This window comes from Poeciliopsis prolifica, unplaced genomic scaffold (assembly GCF_027474105.1).
Source record: "Poeciliopsis prolifica strain line A6 unplaced genomic scaffold, Auburn_PproV2 SCAFFOLD042, whole genome shotgun sequence".
Taxonomy (NCBI): domain Eukaryota; kingdom Metazoa; phylum Chordata; class Actinopteri; order Cyprinodontiformes; family Poeciliidae; genus Poeciliopsis; species Poeciliopsis prolifica.
The window spans coordinates 1736623-1758177 of NW_026562417.1; the positions used below are offsets into that span (position 1 = coordinate 1736623).

The 21555-nt window shown below is 43.7% G+C and overlaps 1 protein-coding gene across 11 annotated transcripts in view; it reads right to left on the reverse strand.

Moving 5' to 3' along the window:
• sox5 (SRY-box transcription factor 5) overlaps window positions 1-21555 on the reverse strand; it is a 98734-nt gene that overhangs the window by 21691 nt on the left and 55488 nt on the right. For 7 of the 11 annotated variants that reach the window (XM_055055503.1, XM_055055505.1, XM_055055504.1 and 4 more), the window contains 3 exons: window positions 13508-13634; window positions 9265-9341; window positions 545-709 (listed from right to left, as the gene is read on the reverse strand). In XM_055055503.1, the coding sequence (XP_054911478.1) occupies window positions 545-709; window positions 9265-9341; window positions 13508-13634 (369 nt within the window). The remainder of the gene's footprint in view (window positions 1-544; window positions 710-9264; window positions 9342-13507; window positions 13635-21555) is intronic. The other 4 variants (XM_055055507.1, XM_055055499.1, XM_055055506.1 and 1 more) reach the window with 2 other exon arrangements.

Consider the following 21555-nt stretch of genomic DNA (forward strand, 5'->3'; position numbering starts at 1 on the left):
CAGCCTTAAGGAGTCTTAAATTCATGCATTTAAAATTAGGGTCTTAAAATACCTTAAGCTCAGCTAAAATAAGTATGTTGGCCTTTAATAACGATACCAGGTCTTAAAGTTTGTCTTGACAGGACCATTTAATCTTCTATGTTCTTTCTCTTTTTTTTTTTTTCCTCGCAAAACTGTTCTGTCAGGCAAAAGTTTGAGTCGCACACAGAGATCTCTAGATTTTTTTGCATTTGTTTTTGCCACTTGCTTGGACACTGTACATTTCTGAGGAGGTGCAGGTTTCATAATGGTCTTAAAAAGTCTTCAATTTGAGTTACTTTAACTGTTATCTGAAAAAAACGTGTCTTCGTAGGACGGGAGGATGCTGTGTGTTCAGGCTCAGCTCTGCCCTCAGTTATATAACACATTCAAATACATGACATGTAACCTTACAGATGGGTTCTTGCTGTTGAGTGTTGAGTACAGGAACATGCACATCCACAAGCGCAAACACAAGGCCTTTTGAGTTTTATTTTTCCTTTTTTTTTTTTTACCCCCATCTTACCTTGTTTTTGTTTGAAGGTGGGGTGCTGCGGTTCTTGTCGCCCTGCGAATGTGAGTTGGTGGGTGGGGAGTGAGCGCCCAGGTTGGCTTGGGGCGCGAGGCTGCCACCGTGCTGCTTCGTCCCCGGGGAGACCTGCATGGCCGCCAGCTGAGCTGCGTACAACTGCTGCCGGGTCAGAGAGGCGGGCGGGTTTGAAGGAGTGGACAGTAAGAAGAAAGGAAGAGGAGCGAGGTTACGGGAGGGGGAGGAAAGAAAAGGACGACATGAATAAATGAATACTTAAGAGCACACACACACACACACAAAAAAAGGAAGAAGGCAACTAAAAAGCTCCAGAAGAGGAGGCCATTAGTGGCCAGGCCTCTGTTTGTGTGACAGAGGGACATTTCTACTGTCAACCCCCTCAAAAGCCCCTCCTTCACCCCATGGGAGAAGCACTAACAGCCTCTCTGACAGGCCCAGAGATGGGTATGTCCCCTCTAGGTGCATCGTGGGAGGAAGGCAAACATTCTGGCTATCGGGGTCATGCCGGAGAGCCCCGCTCTAGCACAAAAAAATTATGATGATGCAGGGAAAAGAGAGAAATGTGCCTCTCTCTTAGCTTCGCTACAATAAGAGCTGCAGCGTAGTTCAATAAAGATAAATTAACTGAATAAACTGTTGTGGGGGAAACAAAAACACAGCTTTCCGAGTTATTTTTTTGTATTTAATTAGTTTCTAATTAATTTAAGGCATTATGCTGCAAGATGCTGTGTTGGTAAATTCACTTGTTTTTTTGTTTTTTTTTTCTTTCTTGTTTTTGTTTTTTTTCCCTCCGAGGCAACACACACACACACACACACGCACGCACACACTCTAAAATGATCACAACTTGGAAAAAGCTTCAGTGTTCCTTTCTGTCTCAATCAAACCCATCCTGCAAAGCTCAGCTGCTTTCATGTGCTCTAATACAAATCTCCCAGACGCCGTGTCGTCTCGCGTTCCTCCGAATTGTTATTCCTCCCTCTGAGGAGCAACAGAATGCTTAGTTTAGAGAGAAGTCACTGATGTGCGTTTTTTTTTTTTTTGAATAGTTATAATTGTTATTTATTTCTTGTGGAATAATTTTCTGGATGAAGATCACCGTTTTTCTTTTTCTGAGTTTAACTTCCGTCCTTCTGTTGGCGCTTGGCTGCCGGCCACCGGCGTCAAACAAAGGCTGGTTTATGCAAATGGACAAGGAAGAGATGCTGTCACCGCTATTTTCTTCTCTTCATCATGCTTTTCTGTCTGCTTGTACCTCTTTCTGTATCGCTGCTGACAGCCATGTTACCTCCTGCTCTCCTCTGCTATCTCGAATAAAGAGATTAATCTCTGGAAAGAAACAGAGGCATACTTTCAGGGAGGAATCTACGTCCATCACAAGTGGCTGCAAAAATAAATACTCCATTTATACAACAGAAACATGTTTTCTTTTACAATTGCCTCCCTTTTCTATTGCTGAATTTCTACTTTAGTTTGTTTTGTTGAAAGAAAGGACACCAGTCATTCCAGCAAAATCAATTATTTACTGAAGGAAGAATCACATTTCTGGCTATCCCTGATGAATACCTTGAAACTTTGCACTTGAAAACTACTGAATTGTGAAAGTGAGTTTATGTAAAAAAAAAAAAAGTTTCCTGCACATTTTTGTGTTTAGTTTTTAAATGATTTTGATAATTGCTTTTTTATAGAATTTCCTGAAACGTTTTTCATGTATCTCAACATAATCTGTTTTTGCTGTAGCGCATCACTAGGATTGTCCTGGTGCAACTTTTTCACTTCTGTCACGATACAAATATCGTAGTATCGGACATTTGAGAATTGTCTGATACCAATACTGACCCGCAAAGAATGAAGATGAATTAAAGTGTCCAGTGTTATGCATGGTGGAGGGTCTGTGATGCTGTGGGCTTTTTCACTTCTAACCGTCTTGGCAACTTTGTGAGAGTCAATGGCATCGTTAAGTTAGCTTTCAGGATATCCTCAATATTATTTTTCTGAATCTTTGAGTGAGATTATATTCAAACACAAAAAGACCAAATGAACAGAAATAATTGTTCATTTCTATCTTGAATTTAACTGTCATTTTAAAATTTAAGTATTTTAACTAACAGCAAAAAAGAAAAAAAAAACAGAAGAGAAATTTAGGATTCATTCTTGTGATTTAGTCAGCCTGAGGGTGATTTCACACCTGATAGGCTGACTCGGTTTGATGCAGGACCAAAGTTGCAACATTTGTTCCAGCTGGAGTGGTTCACCTTCACACTGCCAAATGAACCAAACTAATTGGAAAAACCTGATCAACCAGTTGCCTGTGGTGCTACTACTGAAGAAAACTACATAGAAACTTCCAAAGAAGGCCTGAGCTCAACTTTTCTCTTCACAAATGTGAACAAAAATGATGTAGGTCCAGATTTGTGTTTGGCAAAAGATCATGAGCCATTTCTCCCTCTAACGCTAGTCATGTTTTTTTTGTTTGTTTTGTTTGCATTTACCCAAAATGCCCTGCGCTATGGTTGACTTCTGACTTTTGGAGTGCTCTCCGGTCCACTTGCATTCACACATGCATTCAAACCGCACCAGAGTTCACTTTACCCGAGCAGAGTCCGAGGTTTTTATGCAGGCCAGAGTTTGCTCTTTTGGTCCGCATCCACAACAGAGTTCAATTGTGCATTCACACCTCGCCGAATGAACCAGAGCTTGATTCAAGTGAGCCCAACAGGACTGGTTGGAATGCACATTTAAACGACTCCAGACGTGTTTATTTCTTAGTGTCTTTACCAACGTAACGTACATTACATGGTGCGGTATTTTGTAAGCCAGCAGATCCGTCATGAGTCACTGGATGTGGAGGCCAGGTAGCTGAGATCTGATCAGCTACTTGCTCCCTCATTTCTCTTCAATTAGCTGCACTGTAGCTCCTGGAAAAGCGGTGGAGGAGAGGTGGTGGGTGGGGGCCGGGGTGGAGGTGCAACCAAGCATGAACTCCCCTCACCACTAGCCAAACTCCTCCAGCCTGTGCACCACAGGCGGGTGTGTATGAATTTGAGCATCTTTCATTGTGTGTGTGTGTGTGTGTGTGTGTGAGTGTGTTTTCTGCCATATTCGGACCAGTGGTTCAAAGGCCTCTTTATTTGTGGACTGAATCGAGTTCCATTACAAGGCCTGGCCCGCGTCACTCAAAGGCTGCTCAATGGGCCGGCGAGAAATGACACGCACACACCCGTCTGACTGCACATATGTACACGCACACACGCATGGGGCAGAGGGCAGCGGCACTGCAGAGCGTGCCCAGAGCGTCGCCACGACGACATGCATGTCAACAAACAGGAAGTGACAGCGCAAAGCCCCCTGGGGTGACTGGAGGAGTGAACACACACACACACACACACACACAAACAATGAGTGAGAGGGGGAGAAAATTCAATCGAGGTTGCTGGATGAGACCAAGGAATTTAAAATGTCACTCTCTGGCCAGGCATACTGCTTTCTGAGTGTGTGGTTGTGTGTGAGTGTGTACGTCCATTAAGACCTGCTTCTCTCTCCTTCTGTCCTTAATCCCCTAATGTGAGACCAGCAACATCTGCATATGTTTGTGTAAGCTCATGGTAACATGTTTAGTGGTCAGTGAGTGCTTCTTGCCCTTGCTGACGCACTGAGTGCATGTGTGTGTGTGTGTCTGTAGCATATACTGCTACACACACACTACACACTACTGATGGACAATGGAGATTCTCAACTGAAGACATAGGGTGACTGTTTGGTATTAGCGCTATTGACTCCGTACGGTGTGTATCCTGTTGCAGTCAGTGTGTGTGTGTGTGTGTATTTGAGTCATTGTCAATAATCTGCAGCTTTAGACAGATTACAGACTCACTTGATCCTCACTGTCTGAGCTAGCTAGCAATGTGTATTGTTTACATGGACACAAGGGGAGTTTGTATGGATCTGAATGGATTGTCCTCCACCACTGTGCATTTCTCACAGTGATGATTAAATGTTCTTGTACTTTAAGAGACAACAAAGCCAGCATTTATAGACTTCAAGTAGCAATAAAACAAACAAAAAAACTATTTTTTTAATAACTCAATTTCGTTTTTAAGCTTAGACTCTGTGCTTTTTTTTTTTTTTTAAACGAATTCAACATTTTTTATTTTTTATTTTTAAGCATTTGCTCACCAGCTTTACCAGCCAGATTATTACCAATTAAAAAATAATTTTAAGTCTCGCAACAGATTCTTGGATGACTTTAGGTCCTTACTTTGACTAGGTAGTTCTAACTCAAGATAATAACTTGATTGGGCTCCTGAGCTGTGGATGCCTGTAGCTCCTCCACGGTTGCCATAGAAAAGAGTTAACTTGTTTCAAACTTCTGAATTGCTTTATCCTCGACCTGTCTGCTGTTTTCCCCTGCCTTCTTGGTAATGTTTGTTCACCAATCAAAATAAGAAGCTCAAAGGCTTTTTGTGCACATAATACAACAAACGAATTAAGTTGTGCTGAAGTTTGATTTGGTTTCAAAGTTGTGATAGAAAACGAAAAAATCGGGCCACAAAAACAGAACCTTGCTAGCATACCAGCTATCTGTACAGCCTTGATTGATTCCACCACTTGTCCTAGCTTATCATGAATATTTCCAGGAATCAATGATCACCTTCGTTAGGAGAGATACTAACACAGACAGAATTCCCATGTCCAGGAAAACTGCTTTGCTGTTACTTCACTCCTTCCCAGATAAGGTTTATGTACAGAGACGAGCTACTCCATTGATTTCTCCTCCACCTCCTCTCATCTCTCCCTCCCTCCTCATCCCATCCTCTATCTGTCTACCCGTTGTTCGTCCATCTACGTCTCCGGAGTACAGTGCGATAATCCAGGACAATATGTTCCAACATCTGCCTCTCCATATGATGCCTGACCCACGCTGTTGACCCTCTTTATAACACACATGCACACACACATTTTCTTCCGCTCACACATCCACCTACCTCCTTCCCCACCCTTTCTTTTTTTTATCAGTTCCTCCCTTCAACTGATCCTCTGGATGTTCATCCTTTACGGCATTATCAACATTCCCTAGTCTGTTCTTTCGCCATTTGTTTGATGTGAATGATAACTGTATCAATGTATGAAGGGCCAATAGGGAGTCAGATTAATATGCTCTAATGCACAATGTCCCACTCATCTCTCAGATTAAGATGCTAAATGCCAACCTTGCACACTCCAAAGCCTCCATTGCTTTAAAAACCTTCTGTAGAGGATTCTGTGTTAAGCCACTATTGACTGGGAGAGCCAGTCTGCACATTTCTATGGAGGCTGTTAGAAAAGAAGACGGCAGAAAGAGCATTAAATCAGAGATTAAAACATTTTCTCTAAGAAATGCACTTATCACGGGGCTTTTGAGAGATCTCCTCTTAGTTGTCTTTTATCCCGTGTATTCACTTGCTATGGAGTGTCATCGGGTCAAAAATCGAGTTTCTAAGCATGATTCCTCGCCTCTTATCTAGAGTATGCATCAGTCGACGAGGGGAATAGTTTCAAAATGCCTTCACTTGAGAGCCACTTTATGGAAATAATAATAAAACATGCAGCAGCTGTTTGTGAAGAGAGCCAGCGTCATCTATCAAAAATTGTTCATACAATGTTTTTTTTTCCCATGCCAGTTCATCTGCTAGATTTTTCTACCTCCACTGGTGTAATAAACCTAAATGTAGACAAAGCAGAAGGGATCTGCAATACAGACGTAAAGTTTTATCGTCATATTTTGTGGTACTATTGTGGTAGAGATAAATGTGACGATATGAACTATTTATTTGAGGTAACTTTGTGGTTGTGACACACAGTTGCCTCTGTGTGTTGGTGGTTGTGACCCACGAACACACAACTGCTCTTGAAAAACATTCACATTTGCATCAGGCTGCTTTATGACGCCAGTCTCATATAAAGAAGTGTGATTTGTATCACATAGCTGCAGACGTTAACGGATATTTAATCGTAACTTCAAATGTATCAGTACTCAATTGGAATTTACTGTTACAATAAATTAAACAAACGATCACGATAAATGATAAACGATACAATAAATGGCCACCTGAGAAAATATCACTTCCATGATGATTTGAAACACCGTGTATACTGTAGGCAACATTTATGCTGATCTTTAACCTCTGCCCTTTTGACTTATAGATCATGACTTATGACTCGTAGATCATTTACAGTTTCGTTTCAGAAAGATATTCAAAGGACGAGAGTGAGAAGTCTAAGGTTTACCCTGTCTGGCCTGATGGAAATAAGAAGACATTTTCAAAATGTTTTGGTCTTAAAAGGTTGACACTGCTTGCTTAGTGGCCCTTATTAGCTTTTTATCTATTTTTCTCCCTTCCTAACATAAAGGTTAATTAAGAATTAGCAGAAATGGAAACAGTTGGCAGCCCTTTGTTGTCCACAGCAGGGTGCTTCCAACTGCTTCAGATCTTATATTGTGTCAGTAGGGGTCTAGGATGCCCTTCAATAGTGCGATTACACCAGCTTCATATTGCCTTCACATTAGTGTTAGCATTGTGGTGAAAGTACTCAAATCATTGTGGCAATTAGAATATTAGCATATGTAATCACTATGTCTCTGCATGCTAACCAGGCACTTTTGGCTTGTTTTTGTCGGTGCCTTTGTGACGCAGCGTGTCAGATGTGTGCGTGTGTGTGTGTGTGTGTCTCCTCTCTCTGCGGAAGCACTAAGGTTATCGCCGCGTCTCGTCTCGGCAACAGAAACACCTCCTTATCAAACGGGGGCGCCGTGACCGCCCCGGAGGAAATCCATCCACGCCGAGACATCTGCACTCGTGTTAGCCCAGGCAAATCTGCTCCTCTCTGACAAAGCCTTAATCTCATCAGGCGACTCTGTCAGTGTGAGGACAAAATCTGTTACTGAGATGATTTGTTTTTCTACTAGTTGTGTGTTTTTTAACCTCTCCAAACTAGTAGGAAAAAAAAACCAAACTAAGGTGGACAAAGCTGTTGAGCTGATTTTAAGCGAACATATGGACAGCTGGATTGAAGCGCAGACAGAGAACATTATTCTCCGGCTAAACACACACATACACACACGCGAGTAATAATGAAATCAGCGTCGACAGCGGGGCCCGTTCTCCATGATAGAGTTACACAGCTATTGCTTTCTCCCTGTAGTGTCTAGCATATGGGGCGGCACTTTTGGCTGACAGGTGCAAATGTATTACGCGCGCACTGTGTCTAACTCCTTAACCCGTATTTTCCCGTCATTCTCTGTGGGTGTGTGTGTGTTTGCGGTCAGCAAAAAGACGTGTTAATGTACATGACGACCTGCATGTGTCAAAACAGCTGCACCCAGCCAGACATCTGTGTGCGCACGTGTGTTACATTTAATAATTATTCACATCGAGGAGGCAGAGGTGACGAGCCCAATACCGGAGATTAATGTGTTTTAGAAAGGCAGCTGATGGGACACCCGTACAGGCTGTTAACCTCGGAGAGAGGAGGGCCACGGAGCCCGTGAGGATTGTGGTGAAACTGTGTGATGTTCTGCTTGAAAACGGACCAAACGCACAGTCATCCTGCTTCTAAGTGGGATAGCAGATGACTCTTTCCCTGGTTTCCCTCTGCACTCCTGCCTTTGCTGTTTTGACCTAACCTGGCTGCTGTCAGCATGCAGATACCATGTAAATATTTAGAAAACTGTGTCTTTGTATCTAGACATATAAATCCACCTATATTTTAACAGCAACTGCAGATAAACTTTTTTTTTTCCAGCATTTTGAGGAAAGTTTGTCCTGTTTTTCTTTCTTCCTTCCAGGTTCTTTCCAGAGCAGCATGAATTAGTTTTACATGCAAAAAAACCAAAAAGGAAATAGTTCAGATTTCATTACTGTACAGTATAAATAATTTAAGGACCAATGACAGAAATTTGAGGGACCCCAGAAGTGATTTTGATGCACTCTTACTAGAGTTTACTTTTATATATTTTTACTGATCTTCCACTGAACTGCTAAGCAATAAATGTACGCTTTCTCTAATACCATGTCTTTGAATAATGGCGTCAAAAAATAATTTTAATTCTCTATTGATTAAGAAAATCATTGCTGCTTTATTTCACCTACATCTTCTAATTAAGTTGAATACAGCTCTACTATTCATGAAGGCTTTTGTCTTCCAAGATTCAAAGCCAATTTCAAGACAAGTAAAAGTTGAACGTTTGCTGTGACCAGAGAGGGAAAAGTCCAGATTAATCAATATGGTTTATCTGAATAACTCTCCCCTACGTGTGCTGACCCGTGTCAGCCACTCACTACAGGACAACATCAATCTCATTCGCTTTTTATCTCAGGAAAAGCCAAAGGCGAAGGTTGCATTTGTCAGATCCGTGTGATTTTCCATGTCTGATCATGGAGATCACGTTCCGGCAGTCTCTCTCTCTGATGTCCAACACTCTGGCTGAAAGTGACAGCTGTGCGTCCCCTCCTGCCCGCCACTCTGCTTGCGGCTGTGCGCGGAGCAGCAGTATGTTGTGTGAACGCTGCCGGGCTTCAGGAATTTATTCACAATGACCGCATTCACCGCGGAAGAGAGGGGGGACTGAAAAGTGTTTTCTTTAGAGTGTAAGAGTCGTTTGACTCGAGTTGCATGCTTCGCCCTCTGGCGTATTTCAGCGGGTGATGCAGACTTACTTGTAGCTGCAGGGGCCCCAGGCCGGGCGTGGCGGCGGCCATTGTTGTGGGGATGAGCTGGAGAGGGTAGGGGTCACCTGAGGAAAACAAATATATATATATTTTAACTTTGCAGCCTTGCATTAAAACATCATTCAGGTGTGTTTCATGCACTGGTTGCTCCTTAGTTTCTGTTTTTATCCTTGTGTGGACTTTAAGTTTTATCCTGACATTTATCTGCACTGTTGTAGTAACAGTGAGAAATATTTATTATATCATTCCTAAGTGTATATTGAGTGTCACAGCAGTTACAGCCTCTAAAAACCCCCACAAATAATCTTGAAAAACATTCCTGTCCTGTTTATAATGTTTGTTTATGACACCGATCATGTAAAAAAGTGTAACTTATGTCACTAAACTTCACGCTGAAACTGTATTTTCATATTTATTGATGCTTTATTGAATAAACAACAGAGGAAATAGTTACCAATCCTGAAAATAGGGACAGTTTTGGGGGATCTTTCAAGCACCCCCCAGTTATTTTATTCCAATAACTTCCTTATTGGAATAAAATTGGAATTTTATCCCAAGAAAATTCCAATTTCTAACGATAAATCAAAACTCTTATCACGATAAAGGCTCAAGCCTAATAATCCTGTTTTACTCCCTTAAGGCTCCCACTGTTTTTGTGCATCATGTTATTGTACTCATCCCACCTTCATCCCTCGCTCCTCCTCCTCCTCCCCCTTCCACCACCTGAGTCCCTCTGCAGCTGTTAAAGCCCTCCTTTGTGTGCCCTGCCGGTAAGGCCCTAATGAAAAGCCCGATTGTGTGTCCTCCTCCTTAATACCCCCTGACAAAGAGCAGCGAGGTGAGGGGATTCTGATGAAGCCGGCCCCAGCGCCGTAATTAAGAGCTGCGAACACTGATTGCTGTTCTCCCCCTCTCCTCCGTTTTCTACCCTCTGCTGTTTGTTCTGCTTCAGGTGGCTCGTCCTCTTGTTTGTCATCTTTTGCTTTCCACAAGTTGGCCTCTTCTTCTTCATCTTCTTCTTCATCAAAGCATTTCCCCTCTTCCAGGAAGAAGAAATGGAAAAATAGATGTATGAAACAGACATAATAGGAGTGAAGTGACGACAGCAAGACAGAAAAAGGATAAGTCGTGTTCTTAGTTCGTAGGTTCCAGATAGGCTGTAATTACTTTGAGAGGCAGAGTCGGGGGGAACAAAGAGGTCAGAGATGAGGAGGGGAGAATGTGGAAAGGATATTGTTTAATTATGATCATATTGTGTAAACATACTGCTCCGATTTGCGTTTAAAAATACCAGCTAACCACAGTGCACTACACGGAGGAGGTCAGGCTTGATTTCGTCCAGGAAAACTTCAGTATTCGCGGAGAAAACTTGAGAATGTTCTCTGGGCCTGAACTTGCATCTCTGGCTTGAACCTTCAGAGCAGGGGTCAGCCTCTCGGCTCTAGCACCGTGTGTATGTAAATCTGTATGTGTTTGCGTGCATCCTAGCGTGGCATAAGCCAGACTCTCCTTACGACATATTTTCCCATCTCTTTAGAGACGAAAAACAACGAAAAGCGAAACCGAGACATTCTTGTTTCCAGTGGGGAGAGGGCAGGAGGGATTAACAAATTATTTCAGGACTGTGTATTCTAGGAGATTGGTCTTTTCTACTTGCTTCCTAAGCAAACATGAGTCCAGTGGATATTTATGCTCCTCCTGGGGGTCGCTGTAACAAAAGGGAGAGGGACAGGGAAAAGCAAACATGTTGCTCTTGGCTCGGGGACAGAGGCCAACCAGGCTGAGATTTCTCACCGACAACCAGACGAAAGACGAAGATGAATGGAGCGAAGAGGGAGAAATAAAGCAGGGACGGTCCGTCTCGACCTGGTGTCGCGTTTCACACAGGTTGGAGATGTAGGAAAAATCGTTAGGAGCACACGAGTCCGGTTCGATCGTCAAAGAGAGGCTTTTAGGAAAGTCGTGAAAGCGGTTCCCAAATTTCTCACCAAAGTTTTGGACAAAGCTTCTGAACACGTTTCAACAGAAACATGATATGTTATTTTAGGTGCAGGAAACTTTTCATGTAATTGGTAAACTTTTGAGATGAGAATATTTTCCTCTTTTTAACGACAATCAATTTTAACGTTTTCTGGGAATTATCTTAGTTTTATGTACGGCAAAGACAGTTAAAGTCCTAGTAGAGATTACTGAACTGTGTCTGTTTACATTTATGATGGTGGGACAGAAGATTTTTCCTTCCAAACATTTGATTGACATAAAAACATCGTCTAACAGTTGTTATGGAAACAGACTGGAAAAAGATTTTCACTATTTCATTGAATAAAGTAGTCATCAGTTTATGGTTGATTTAATGACTAATATGTCAAGACATTTAAATCAAATCCATTTGATAATGTGAGTTTATAAATTTTCAGTTTTAGTCAAAGAAAGTGGAGTTTGATGCTGTCCAAACAAGCTGAGCGGTGCTCAGAGGTCCATAATGCACGCATGACATCTATTCATATCTTCGGCAGCGCCATGAGAATATGTCTGAGCACAATGCTACACATGCCCTATTTAGAGCTCGCCGCACCAAACCGCACCGCTTCACAACAACTTCCAAAGTTGCCAGAGAGTTTTCTCAGGGGCGGCTTGGCCTGCGACAGTGTGCCAGTCCGGTTGGAGTTGGCTGAGGCAGCGAAAAGACAGGCCCACTACTTGTTAGGGTATTTACGTGGGCCGTGGGTGTGGGTGAAGATGGCACTAATTAAAACGGAGTGGACTTGTTTAGGAAGCTGTGAAACTCTAAGTGGGGTGGGGTTTGGGGCGGGTGTTCCGGTGGTTCACCAGCCTGTGTTCTCGTTGCGCTACTGTGGAAGTTTCTTTCGATAAATTTCATCTCCTCTATCTGTGTTTGAGACGCGAGTGTGTCTGCGTGTGCGCTAGTGCATGTGGGCTGTGTTGGAAACGCGTTTTGGCTGCGTCCCGTGTTAATGTGAGGAGAACCTGGGGCAGGTCACATTACCACCCCTCTACCCCCCTTCTGCAAGCCCCCCCACTGTGCATTTATTCCCAGCATCCCCTGGCAAGCAACAGTCTCTTTCTCTCTGTCTCTGTCTCTCTCTCGCTATCATGGTAAACAACACATTGCCACACAGCCGGAGTGTAATGGCCAAGAGAAGAAAAAAAAAAAAGTCCTGCAGAACGCCTTCATTTTGTTGCTTTTATATGTCAAAAAATAGACAAGACAAAAGGAAGGAGCCAAAAGGACTGAGTGAAAGCGGGAGAGATACTGAGTGTAAACAGGAAGGCTGTATTTGGACTGGTTTTTCTATTAGGAGGGAGATGTTGTTGTAAGGGCGAGCTCGCCTTTTGGGAAGCAACCAGACTCATCATGTGGGAGAACGCTCAGCTTCTACCTTTCTCGGTGGACAACAAGTGAAACATGAAAGTTATTTTGTCTGAAGGTCGCCTCTCTTCCTGACTCCGCATGCAGTCAGAGTTACAAACGCTCCTCACCGGATAGCGTATTCATCCAAGATCTTCTTTTCTAGGGTGGCATGATTGTACAGCAAACAATTTGCCCGTTTTTCAATCAAATATGAAACGGTTTGCCTGAATGAGTTGACTTCTTGGCACCAGGCTTTAAGGAAAGTCAAGAAATGTCCAACAGAGTTGAAGTCATTCCAGCAATGAGCCACTTTTCATGTGCGTTTTGGGCCTAGTGTCCTGTTAAAACACCCAATTTGGTCAAAGTTTTAACCACCTGTCATTTGATTATATGAGGTAAAATAATACTATAATAAAACTCCTCCATTATTCTACTCCCTTTGTGCAACAACAGTATCACAAGTAGTAAAACGGACTCACACCACGAGGATGCCACAGTAGTCTTTGGTTTAAAGCCTCACCTAAACAATAAAACCTTTCTATAGATCGTCTTTCTTGGTCGGCACCCTCTAAATCTACAGCGGCCGAACACTTTACCATAGACAAGTGAGCTGGTCTTCCACTTCAATTTAAAGTTCGTGTTCCTGAATGGCCCCGACGCTGAGCCTATGTAAAGTTCATGGATTATACTAAGAAGTTGTACTATTTTTGATAAGACCGATTAAACATCCAGATTTCTGCAATGTATTCTTTTCATTTTTAATCCACTTAAGTTCTTAGTCCAAATGCAATCATTCCACCCTGATCAAATGTGAGAGTGCAAGAAAACTGCAGGTGTGTGAGTGTTGATGCCACTCACTGCAGCCGGGCTTGTAGTTGAAGCCGGGGGGCATTAGGAAGCCCTGCTGGGCTGCGGCGGCCGCCAGGGTGCGCTGGTCAGGAGGAAACACGGGAATCATCAGTGGAGGGAGCTGGCCCTGGACCTGCTGATGAAGGAGGGAAAGGAGGCCGGTGGGTAAAAGTGGTAAGAAGGGGATAGGAGATAAGAATAAGGAGGTGGAAAGAAACACAGAAACAATAGTGTGCATGTACAAAGTCAGGAAACAGATTGCCTTGCTTAAAAACTGGATGTTGTTGGTTTTTTTGACATTTTTATCTATAATATTGTCGTAGCTCGTCTACTTTGTTACCTTATAAAGTTCTGGGTTATTCTTGTTTTAATTATGAAGTAGAATACCCCATTTGCCCGTTCCTGTCAAGCAAATTAGGAAACCAGACCAACCAAATGATTAAAGAAAAATAAACAACAAAAATAAAAAAAATCTGGTCTCTTTTATGTTAGACATTTGAAATGTCTAGCAGATTTGGTTTTACCCCACAAATACATTAGAAACTGGAGAAAGAAACTAACAAAAAGACCTGCCACTTCAAGCCATAAGGACAGTTCACTAAACTGTACCAACAGCTGGGCTTTTACTTTTATTTGGAAGATAATGTTCTCTCTCTTCTCTCCGCACCGAACCAAAAAGCTCGCTAACCCAATGCTCTGCGCGCGCCCGTCGGCAGAGCGCCATACGGCTTCATAAGGTTTCCAGGATTTGAAAAGGAGACGCAGGAAGAGAAAGAAAGAAAAAAGTCTCCTCCGTTGGGTGACTTTGGCAGAGACGGCAGGAGAGAGAGAGAGAAGGAGGAGACAGATGGTTGCACTAAACAGCGTTCTGCCAAAAACAACACACAAAGACTCGCATGTGATGGACTGAGTGACAGCTAAGGATGAGAGGGGAAGTGGGGAAGAGAGAGGAGGAAGGTGGATATGAAATGGATCTTCTCTACATGAGAGCTGGTGTGATGCTGAAGTCGGAGCGAGGCCACCGGTTTTGCTGTTGAGTCTTTCGGGATGGCAACAATACAACGCTCGCCTACACTGTACTGAAATAAATGAGAAGTAGAAGCAGGTCCTTCAGTCTCACCACTTATCCTACACATTACAGCTATACGTTTTTTTTTTTTTTCTGGGACTAACCAGGACAGGTTTGTGGAGATAAAAGCGACAAACTGGTAAAATTCCCCCTGAAATCCAACCCTTAAAGCCTTTGACCTGCATGTTTCTGGCTTGTAAGCGCTCTCCCCTCCTCGCAGCTCATCTCCCTCCCTTCCTCTGCTCTGTCGCTTTCATTTTGCCAGGAGGCCAGAGAGGTAATGGCTGAATAGGATAATGGGCAGGTAAAAGCTGTCTGATGTGGAAAATTGATCTGGAACGACGGAAACGGCAGCACAATCAGAAGGAAGGTGGTGCTGGTGGTGCCACGGTACAATCAGGTAATATCTCAGCACTTGAAGTGGTTAGTGTTGGAGATGGTGTCACTCAGTACTAACAGCGCTTTTACGGTGTTCAGTAAGTACACCCCCCCTCAACCACCACCCTGCCATCCTCTCCTGCTGCTCCTACGTGTTGGCATGCGACCGTCGGCAGCACTGTAATCAAACCATCACGGCGCAGGGGGAACGGCGCTCTCTTCAAGCAACTTCCCTACCCCCGCCTTCTTCTCTTACACCAAAAACAATAATTACTTCACCGGTTTTTCTTTTTTTGGGGGGGGGGTTGGGGGAGTAATCATAAACCGCCGCGCCGCCTGTGCGCCACGCGATCAGGCAGCGGACTGGACCCCCGCGGGGACGAATCACAGACAGAACTGTTCTGCTTTGCCTTTCAGGCCTAATTGGACATATGCTGGAGCAGCGAGGCTGGCTAGCTAAACCGTATCGTACCAAAGGGAGGAGAGGGAAAAGCAGGACGATAAGTTTGAGACGTGCGTATGGAGCGTGTGATGTCAGAGCGCGCGCACGAGGCTCTGCTTCTTCCTTTCTGCAATTGAAATTATCATAGAAAACCCTTCAAAGCATCCAAGGCTTCTCTCCTCTCTTATCTTTTCTTTTCTTTTGATCTCGTAACAAAAAGCCTGCACACAATGGGCAGACATTAATCAGCCTACAGAACTGTTGCATAACATATTCAGTCTCCACAATATGAAAAAAAAACAGGCCGTGGGGGTGGGGGGGCAACAAAAGGACAAGAAAGAGACACAAAAGCAGCTATAGATCAACACCGGGGAAGGTTTCTAGTGCAACATTCTGGTCCATATGTTGCAGATATTTCTGCAACAGCTGTGGAGCTGATGAGCAGCACCGCCACGCTTACTGGAACAGACACATGTTGACTGTGAACGGGGCGCATAGAAAGCAGAAAACGCAGGTCATGGAACAGCCTAAAACACACACCAACATTCAAGAGTTTCTGCTTTATTACACTGACGCTATGTACAGACTGGATGAGTCAGCCGGAGGTTGGGTTAAGTAAGCCTTGGCTTCTTCATACTCCTTTTATGTTTGGTTTTCATTCCTACTTTTATTTTCTTAGATTATTATTTTTTTTCATTTTTCTCTGGCATTTTTTTTTTTACATATTTGTTTGGAATAAAAATGACATCATTTGACTCATCCCTAATATCTACAGTCTTCCTTATCTCGGCTAATCAGCGCCAAGGAAAATAAATGCTGCTTCTGGATGCTACATGTCAAGTAGCATCGCAATTAGGTATTTCAGCTCTCCAACTTCTATTTTCTTCCAAATATTTTAGAAGCTCTCAGCACTCTTTACCATGAAACAGTATGGAATAGTGAACTATAGTGCATCACTGTGAAGTTGAAAAATCATCCTCTCCAGTTGGCTCTGAGTCTGACAGTTTTCCAACAAACCGAATCACTTTTTCTGCTTCTCAAACTAATGATCTCCTTGTCCAGGATGCCAGTTTAAAGAGACAACCACATCTTGGTAGGTTTGCACTTGAGCATCAAATAAAGTATGTTGACGTTTGTGTTCATAATGTGATAAAAGATGAAAACGAGGTAGATATATATTCACTGTGTTCCATTGACCCTGATATCTAAGTTTCTGTTTCCGTTTCTGTACATCCAAGAGGAAAAAAAAGTTCTGCTCATAATAGCTCCATAATTCCTTAAAATGAGCTAAAAGTTTTTTGCATGTGAGTTTTGTAATCATCATAAACTTTTAAAGTGTGTGGGGGACGGAGGGGCCCTCTGTAAACTAGAGAACGGGAATCAGAGACAAAGATGAATTGACTGAAAGAAAAGGAAAATAACGTTGAAAGGAACAAAGAGAGGCCAGATCTACGAGACAATCTCCAGATTTTTTTACATAAAGGAAGAGAGATCTGAAACAGTGGGCACTTTAGGGAATAATGCTCTCCTCAGCTTTTCTTTCTCATCAGGCCCAGAGCGAACATGAAAACCTACAGCACACACTGACAAAAGATCACACTGCTGCTTCTGCAGTCTGCTGACGTGGAGGATTAGAAGCGCGGCACGCGCTTTCACGTCCGAGAGAGAAACCTGAAGCAAACACGACTGCGACTCATCTGCAAAATTCCTCTAATCAGCGATAGCCCAAAAGATAACAAAGGAAAGCCACTCTGAGTTAAAAAGAGGGAAGAGGAGAGGAGAAAAATCGCAAACATACACGAGGAACAAGTGTGAGACTTTATCTTGAGAACTTTCACAGGGTCAAAGAGGACGGGAAGAGAGAATTCACCCTGGCAAGACAAATTCTCAGGATTTTTTCATTTTTTTTCTTTGTAAAAAAAAAGAAAAAGAAAAAAAGCAGCAGATAGAAACAACAGAATGAACAAGATAGGCAGAAGGAGCGTGAGGAAGACTCAGAGAGGGGAGCAGGAGTTGGATAATTGGCAGCGAGCTGAGGCTGCGTTCACCACGCGCCAGGCGGCACAGCTTGAACTTAAAGCGCCGCTGCGGCATAATGAAGATGTGGCCGCTAATTAACATATGGGGTGCGAAACAGGTTGGTTGGCACGCGGTGCGCTAAAAAAACTCCAAGGTAAAGTTATTATTGGGGAGTAATTAGCTCTATGAAGTTAATGCGCCGAACAATAGCTGCCAGCACCGCACAATATGGCTCGCATCTGAGCGCGCGAAAAAATAGCCCCCGCTAAAGTGCGAGTCCCACAGCTAAAATCTGTTGGCGACCATATGTTACGGCAATTAATGCAAGACCTGATCGACCTATTGCGGAAGAGGTGACGTTCGAGCAATAGAACCAATAATTAATTTGGGCGGAGAGAAAAAGGGAAGCGGAGATATGGCCGCTGTTTCATATTAGTCCATTAACTTTCTATGGACGGCGAGATGAGGCCGGTCCCCTGTGAATGCTGGGGCACCGTTCAGGAGGAAATAACGCTCGGATGGCAAAGGGATCCACAGACCAGAGTGTGTACGTGTGTGTTTCTCAGGCCCGGAAAGGGTGGCAGAATCTCAGTGGGACGGGTGCGTGAGCCCGCGCACGGACACAGAGTCATACAGTGTGAACGGAAAGCACAAATTACTCGGGCTGCTGTGTAATGGTTGTGATTAAACAATTACACAGCCAATTGGGCTAGGTGCAGCTATGCAAGGGATACAGAGGTACTGGCTGTGTTTTTGTGGGCGACACGAGGCGCTTTCTCCTTTCTTTCCCCCTCCTTCCGACATGATCTGAAGAGTTGCCACCAAGGTTGATAACAAGCTTGTTAGCGACTGTCCTCTGCGGTTCTGACCCTTCTTAAACCTGTCAAAGCATCAAGTGGTTTTCGCTTTGTTCTGAATCTCCTCTCATTCATTGATATGGAACCTACAGCTGCGGTGAATCTTGAGATGAAAGACGACACGCGCAGTACGCTCCACTGTGCCCGCGCGTTTTGGTTGACTAGCTTTTGACTCATTAGGGCCGACACTTTGTCATTCGCTCGTCCCTCTTGTTTCAGAACACAATGTCTGTGTGCGCGGCTGCTCTCTGAACATGTGCGCTCGCTCCCAAGGTAAGCCCCGAGCCGCTCGGCAGGTGAGCTCCTTTCATCCCCGCCGCGCTTCCCCGCGCGGCCCCAGCAGCCGTCCTGAGCGGCTCCAGGTGGGGGCCTCGTGGACAAGTCGTTTTAATTAGAACGAGACGGAAAGTAAAGGGAGCTCGAAGAAAATGCGCTCACCTCTTCCAGCTTAACAAGATGGCCCCCAGCAGGAGGTAATGTGTGAGGGAACGTGTTTTTTTTTTCTCTTTTTTTGTTTCTACATAATTCACACGCTTGTGTTGGGATTTCTTATATTAGCACAAGAGCTGCACCTCAGGATTGAATGTAGAACGTGAAGGTCAGTTTTCTTTCCTCTGCAGAGGATAAACTATCAAGTAAAGTGTTTTTTGGAGGACTCACGGCTTATGCTACGGTTTAGATTTCAGGTTAGGCTCAGTGGTCCGGTTGGCTTAAAAGTGATGGTTTCTTTTGGCCATTCCAACACACAACTATATCTTGACCAAAACCATTCCACTGTAGCTCTGGCTGTATTGTACAAAGCCTTTGCAGCCTCTAACAAGTTTTCTTCCAGTATTGCGTTGATTTTAGCTCCATTTACGGTCTCATTAACCATAAAGGGAGCAGGTTGGACCCAATTCAAAGTGTCGCAGAATGGTCAAGTGGTTTTAGAATGTGTGATTTTGCACACACCCTTCAAGCTCCACCAGTTCCTGTGAAACAGATGACTTTTACAAGTTCATAAGTTTGGAGGAAATAATGATTGAAGAGATGCAACATCTCATTTTATATTTCATGACAGAATGTGTATTTGGGTTGTTCGTCCACTGCACTGGACAAGGACTGGACATAAGGAGTCCAGCGGTTTTTGTCCGACGGTACATACTTCTTCACCGTCTCAGACAATTGCTTCTCAAAACTATCCATCCTGCTCTCTGGCTGAAGAACCGGCTTCTGGACGACATAAAATAAATAAGGACGCTATTTTGTCCCGCAACTTCGACGAGAACAAGTCCTTTAACCTGCTATCTGCTGTTATGCTACATAAAATCTATGGTTTCACCACGAAAATACCAATAAAACACATTAAAGGTTTTGGTTCACACCTGTCAAAAGCTAAAAAAGTAACTACTAGATTTAAAAGGCATTGTATAATCAGTTAGAATGACTGTCGAATGTTGCAGTGCATCGTTAGCCTGGGCCGCTATCATCACTTCCTCTGCATGCTAATTCCGAGAGCGCCTTTGGCCTAAATAGGCAATGATACTGCAAACTTCTTTCGGGGTTTCAGGGCGAGAAAAAACAGGAAACCCAACACGAGGACAATAAATAATTTGTCCTCCATACATGAAGGATGTGTGTCACTCTCTCCTCTTCTTCATGAGCGTTATAATTCGTTTCGTTTCATCACCTCTTCCGAGTGGACGGTTGAAAGCATTCTTCGCGGGCCTTTGGGGGTTCGAGCCCAACAAAGCCAAGGACGGGACGCACACGGGCGAAGGCGCGCGGACGCAGGGACAGCTGAACTCAGCCTCGTTAGGGGGGAACGCAATCACAAGGGGCTTATCGTGCTGGCACAAAACACACACGCACACCCACACACCCCAACACACTGAACCTGGTGCCCTCGCCCTGGCAGGCCATTGTATTGTGGGATTGTGTGGACAATCTCTTCATGAATGATTAAGCAGTGCATTTCTCGACCAAGTCTTTGATGATGAGTGCGTGTTTGATCATCGACTCTACCCCGACTACGTGTGCGCCAGCAAGCGATGCCCAATATTTCACGTTTTAGCTCCGTTTTTGTCCTGTGTGTTGATGTGAAATTTGTGTGAAAATGTGCGATTTCAGAGCTCCTGTGATGAGCCCCTGTTGATTGTGTCCCTCTCTTAACGAGGCTGCCTACAGCTGCCCCTGCTTGTGAGAAACTATTGTTGAGCGCGTTCAATGGAGAGACGCTTGTTTGGGAAAAGGTTGCAAAGTCATGGGAAAAGAGAGCTTTGTCTCGGCGGGGTCGTGAGGGAGTGAATCATGAGCGGACGTGTTTATAGCTTAACACACACACAGCTGCAGCAGAACGCACACACACACACACACACACACAAAACACGCACACTCCTGAAGAAATGAAAGCATCAAGAAGGCACAGAGGAACCCTAAGAAACAAACATGTGCTCTCTTTCTTTTTTTTTTTTGTCAAAAGAGACAAAACGTGAACAATGCCGACTTTAACTCGCACAAAGCAAATAAACTGCTTTGCACGAAATCATGGACAGACAAATGTCCAACGCACATGCAATCACAAGGTCTCTTATCACACAAACTGTGTATGGCTATACTCTTGGGGGAAGGAGAATGTGCGTGTGTGCGCTCCTTCTTGGACAGAGTGTCTCTTTATGGTACAAAGCCCCGCTTTCTCAGTTTAAAATTCAGTGTCATCTGCCTTTACAAAGTCCCAGGCTCTTCGTTCCAAGCCACCTGGACCAAAATAGAGGCTCCAGTGTAGCACCCTAAAGTACAATACTTCTATTTTTAAAGGCTCAGATATATACCCACCCCTTTCTCAAGCAGGAGACAAAGATTCACATTGAAAAGGACGAGCAACTCGGCGAGTCTATTTAAGGTTCTTCTTTATGCTGGTCATGATTAGATTTGGACGTTTCAAATATGCGCTGAAAAACGGGAAATTGAGTTTGCATTCTGAGTTTGGGATTAAATGAGTCCCAAACTCAGACTGTGTAACGATAATAATGGGAAGAAAAATGTGCCCTTCGGTCTGTTGAAGACTGAAAGCATCTCTCAGAACCAAGACGAAGCTAAATAAAAATGGAAAAATGTCCAATACTAAAAATGTTGGACATCTATTGATACCCTTATGCAAGTACAACCACAAACCCCCTTTTACTTCTAGTTGGGTCAGCACATAAAATCCTAATGGAAAACAAAGTTGCAGTCATAACGTGGCAAAAAGTGAAAAAGTTCAAGGGGGTCACTGCGATCTATAAAACACCGACATGCTTATGCTTCCCCCTGG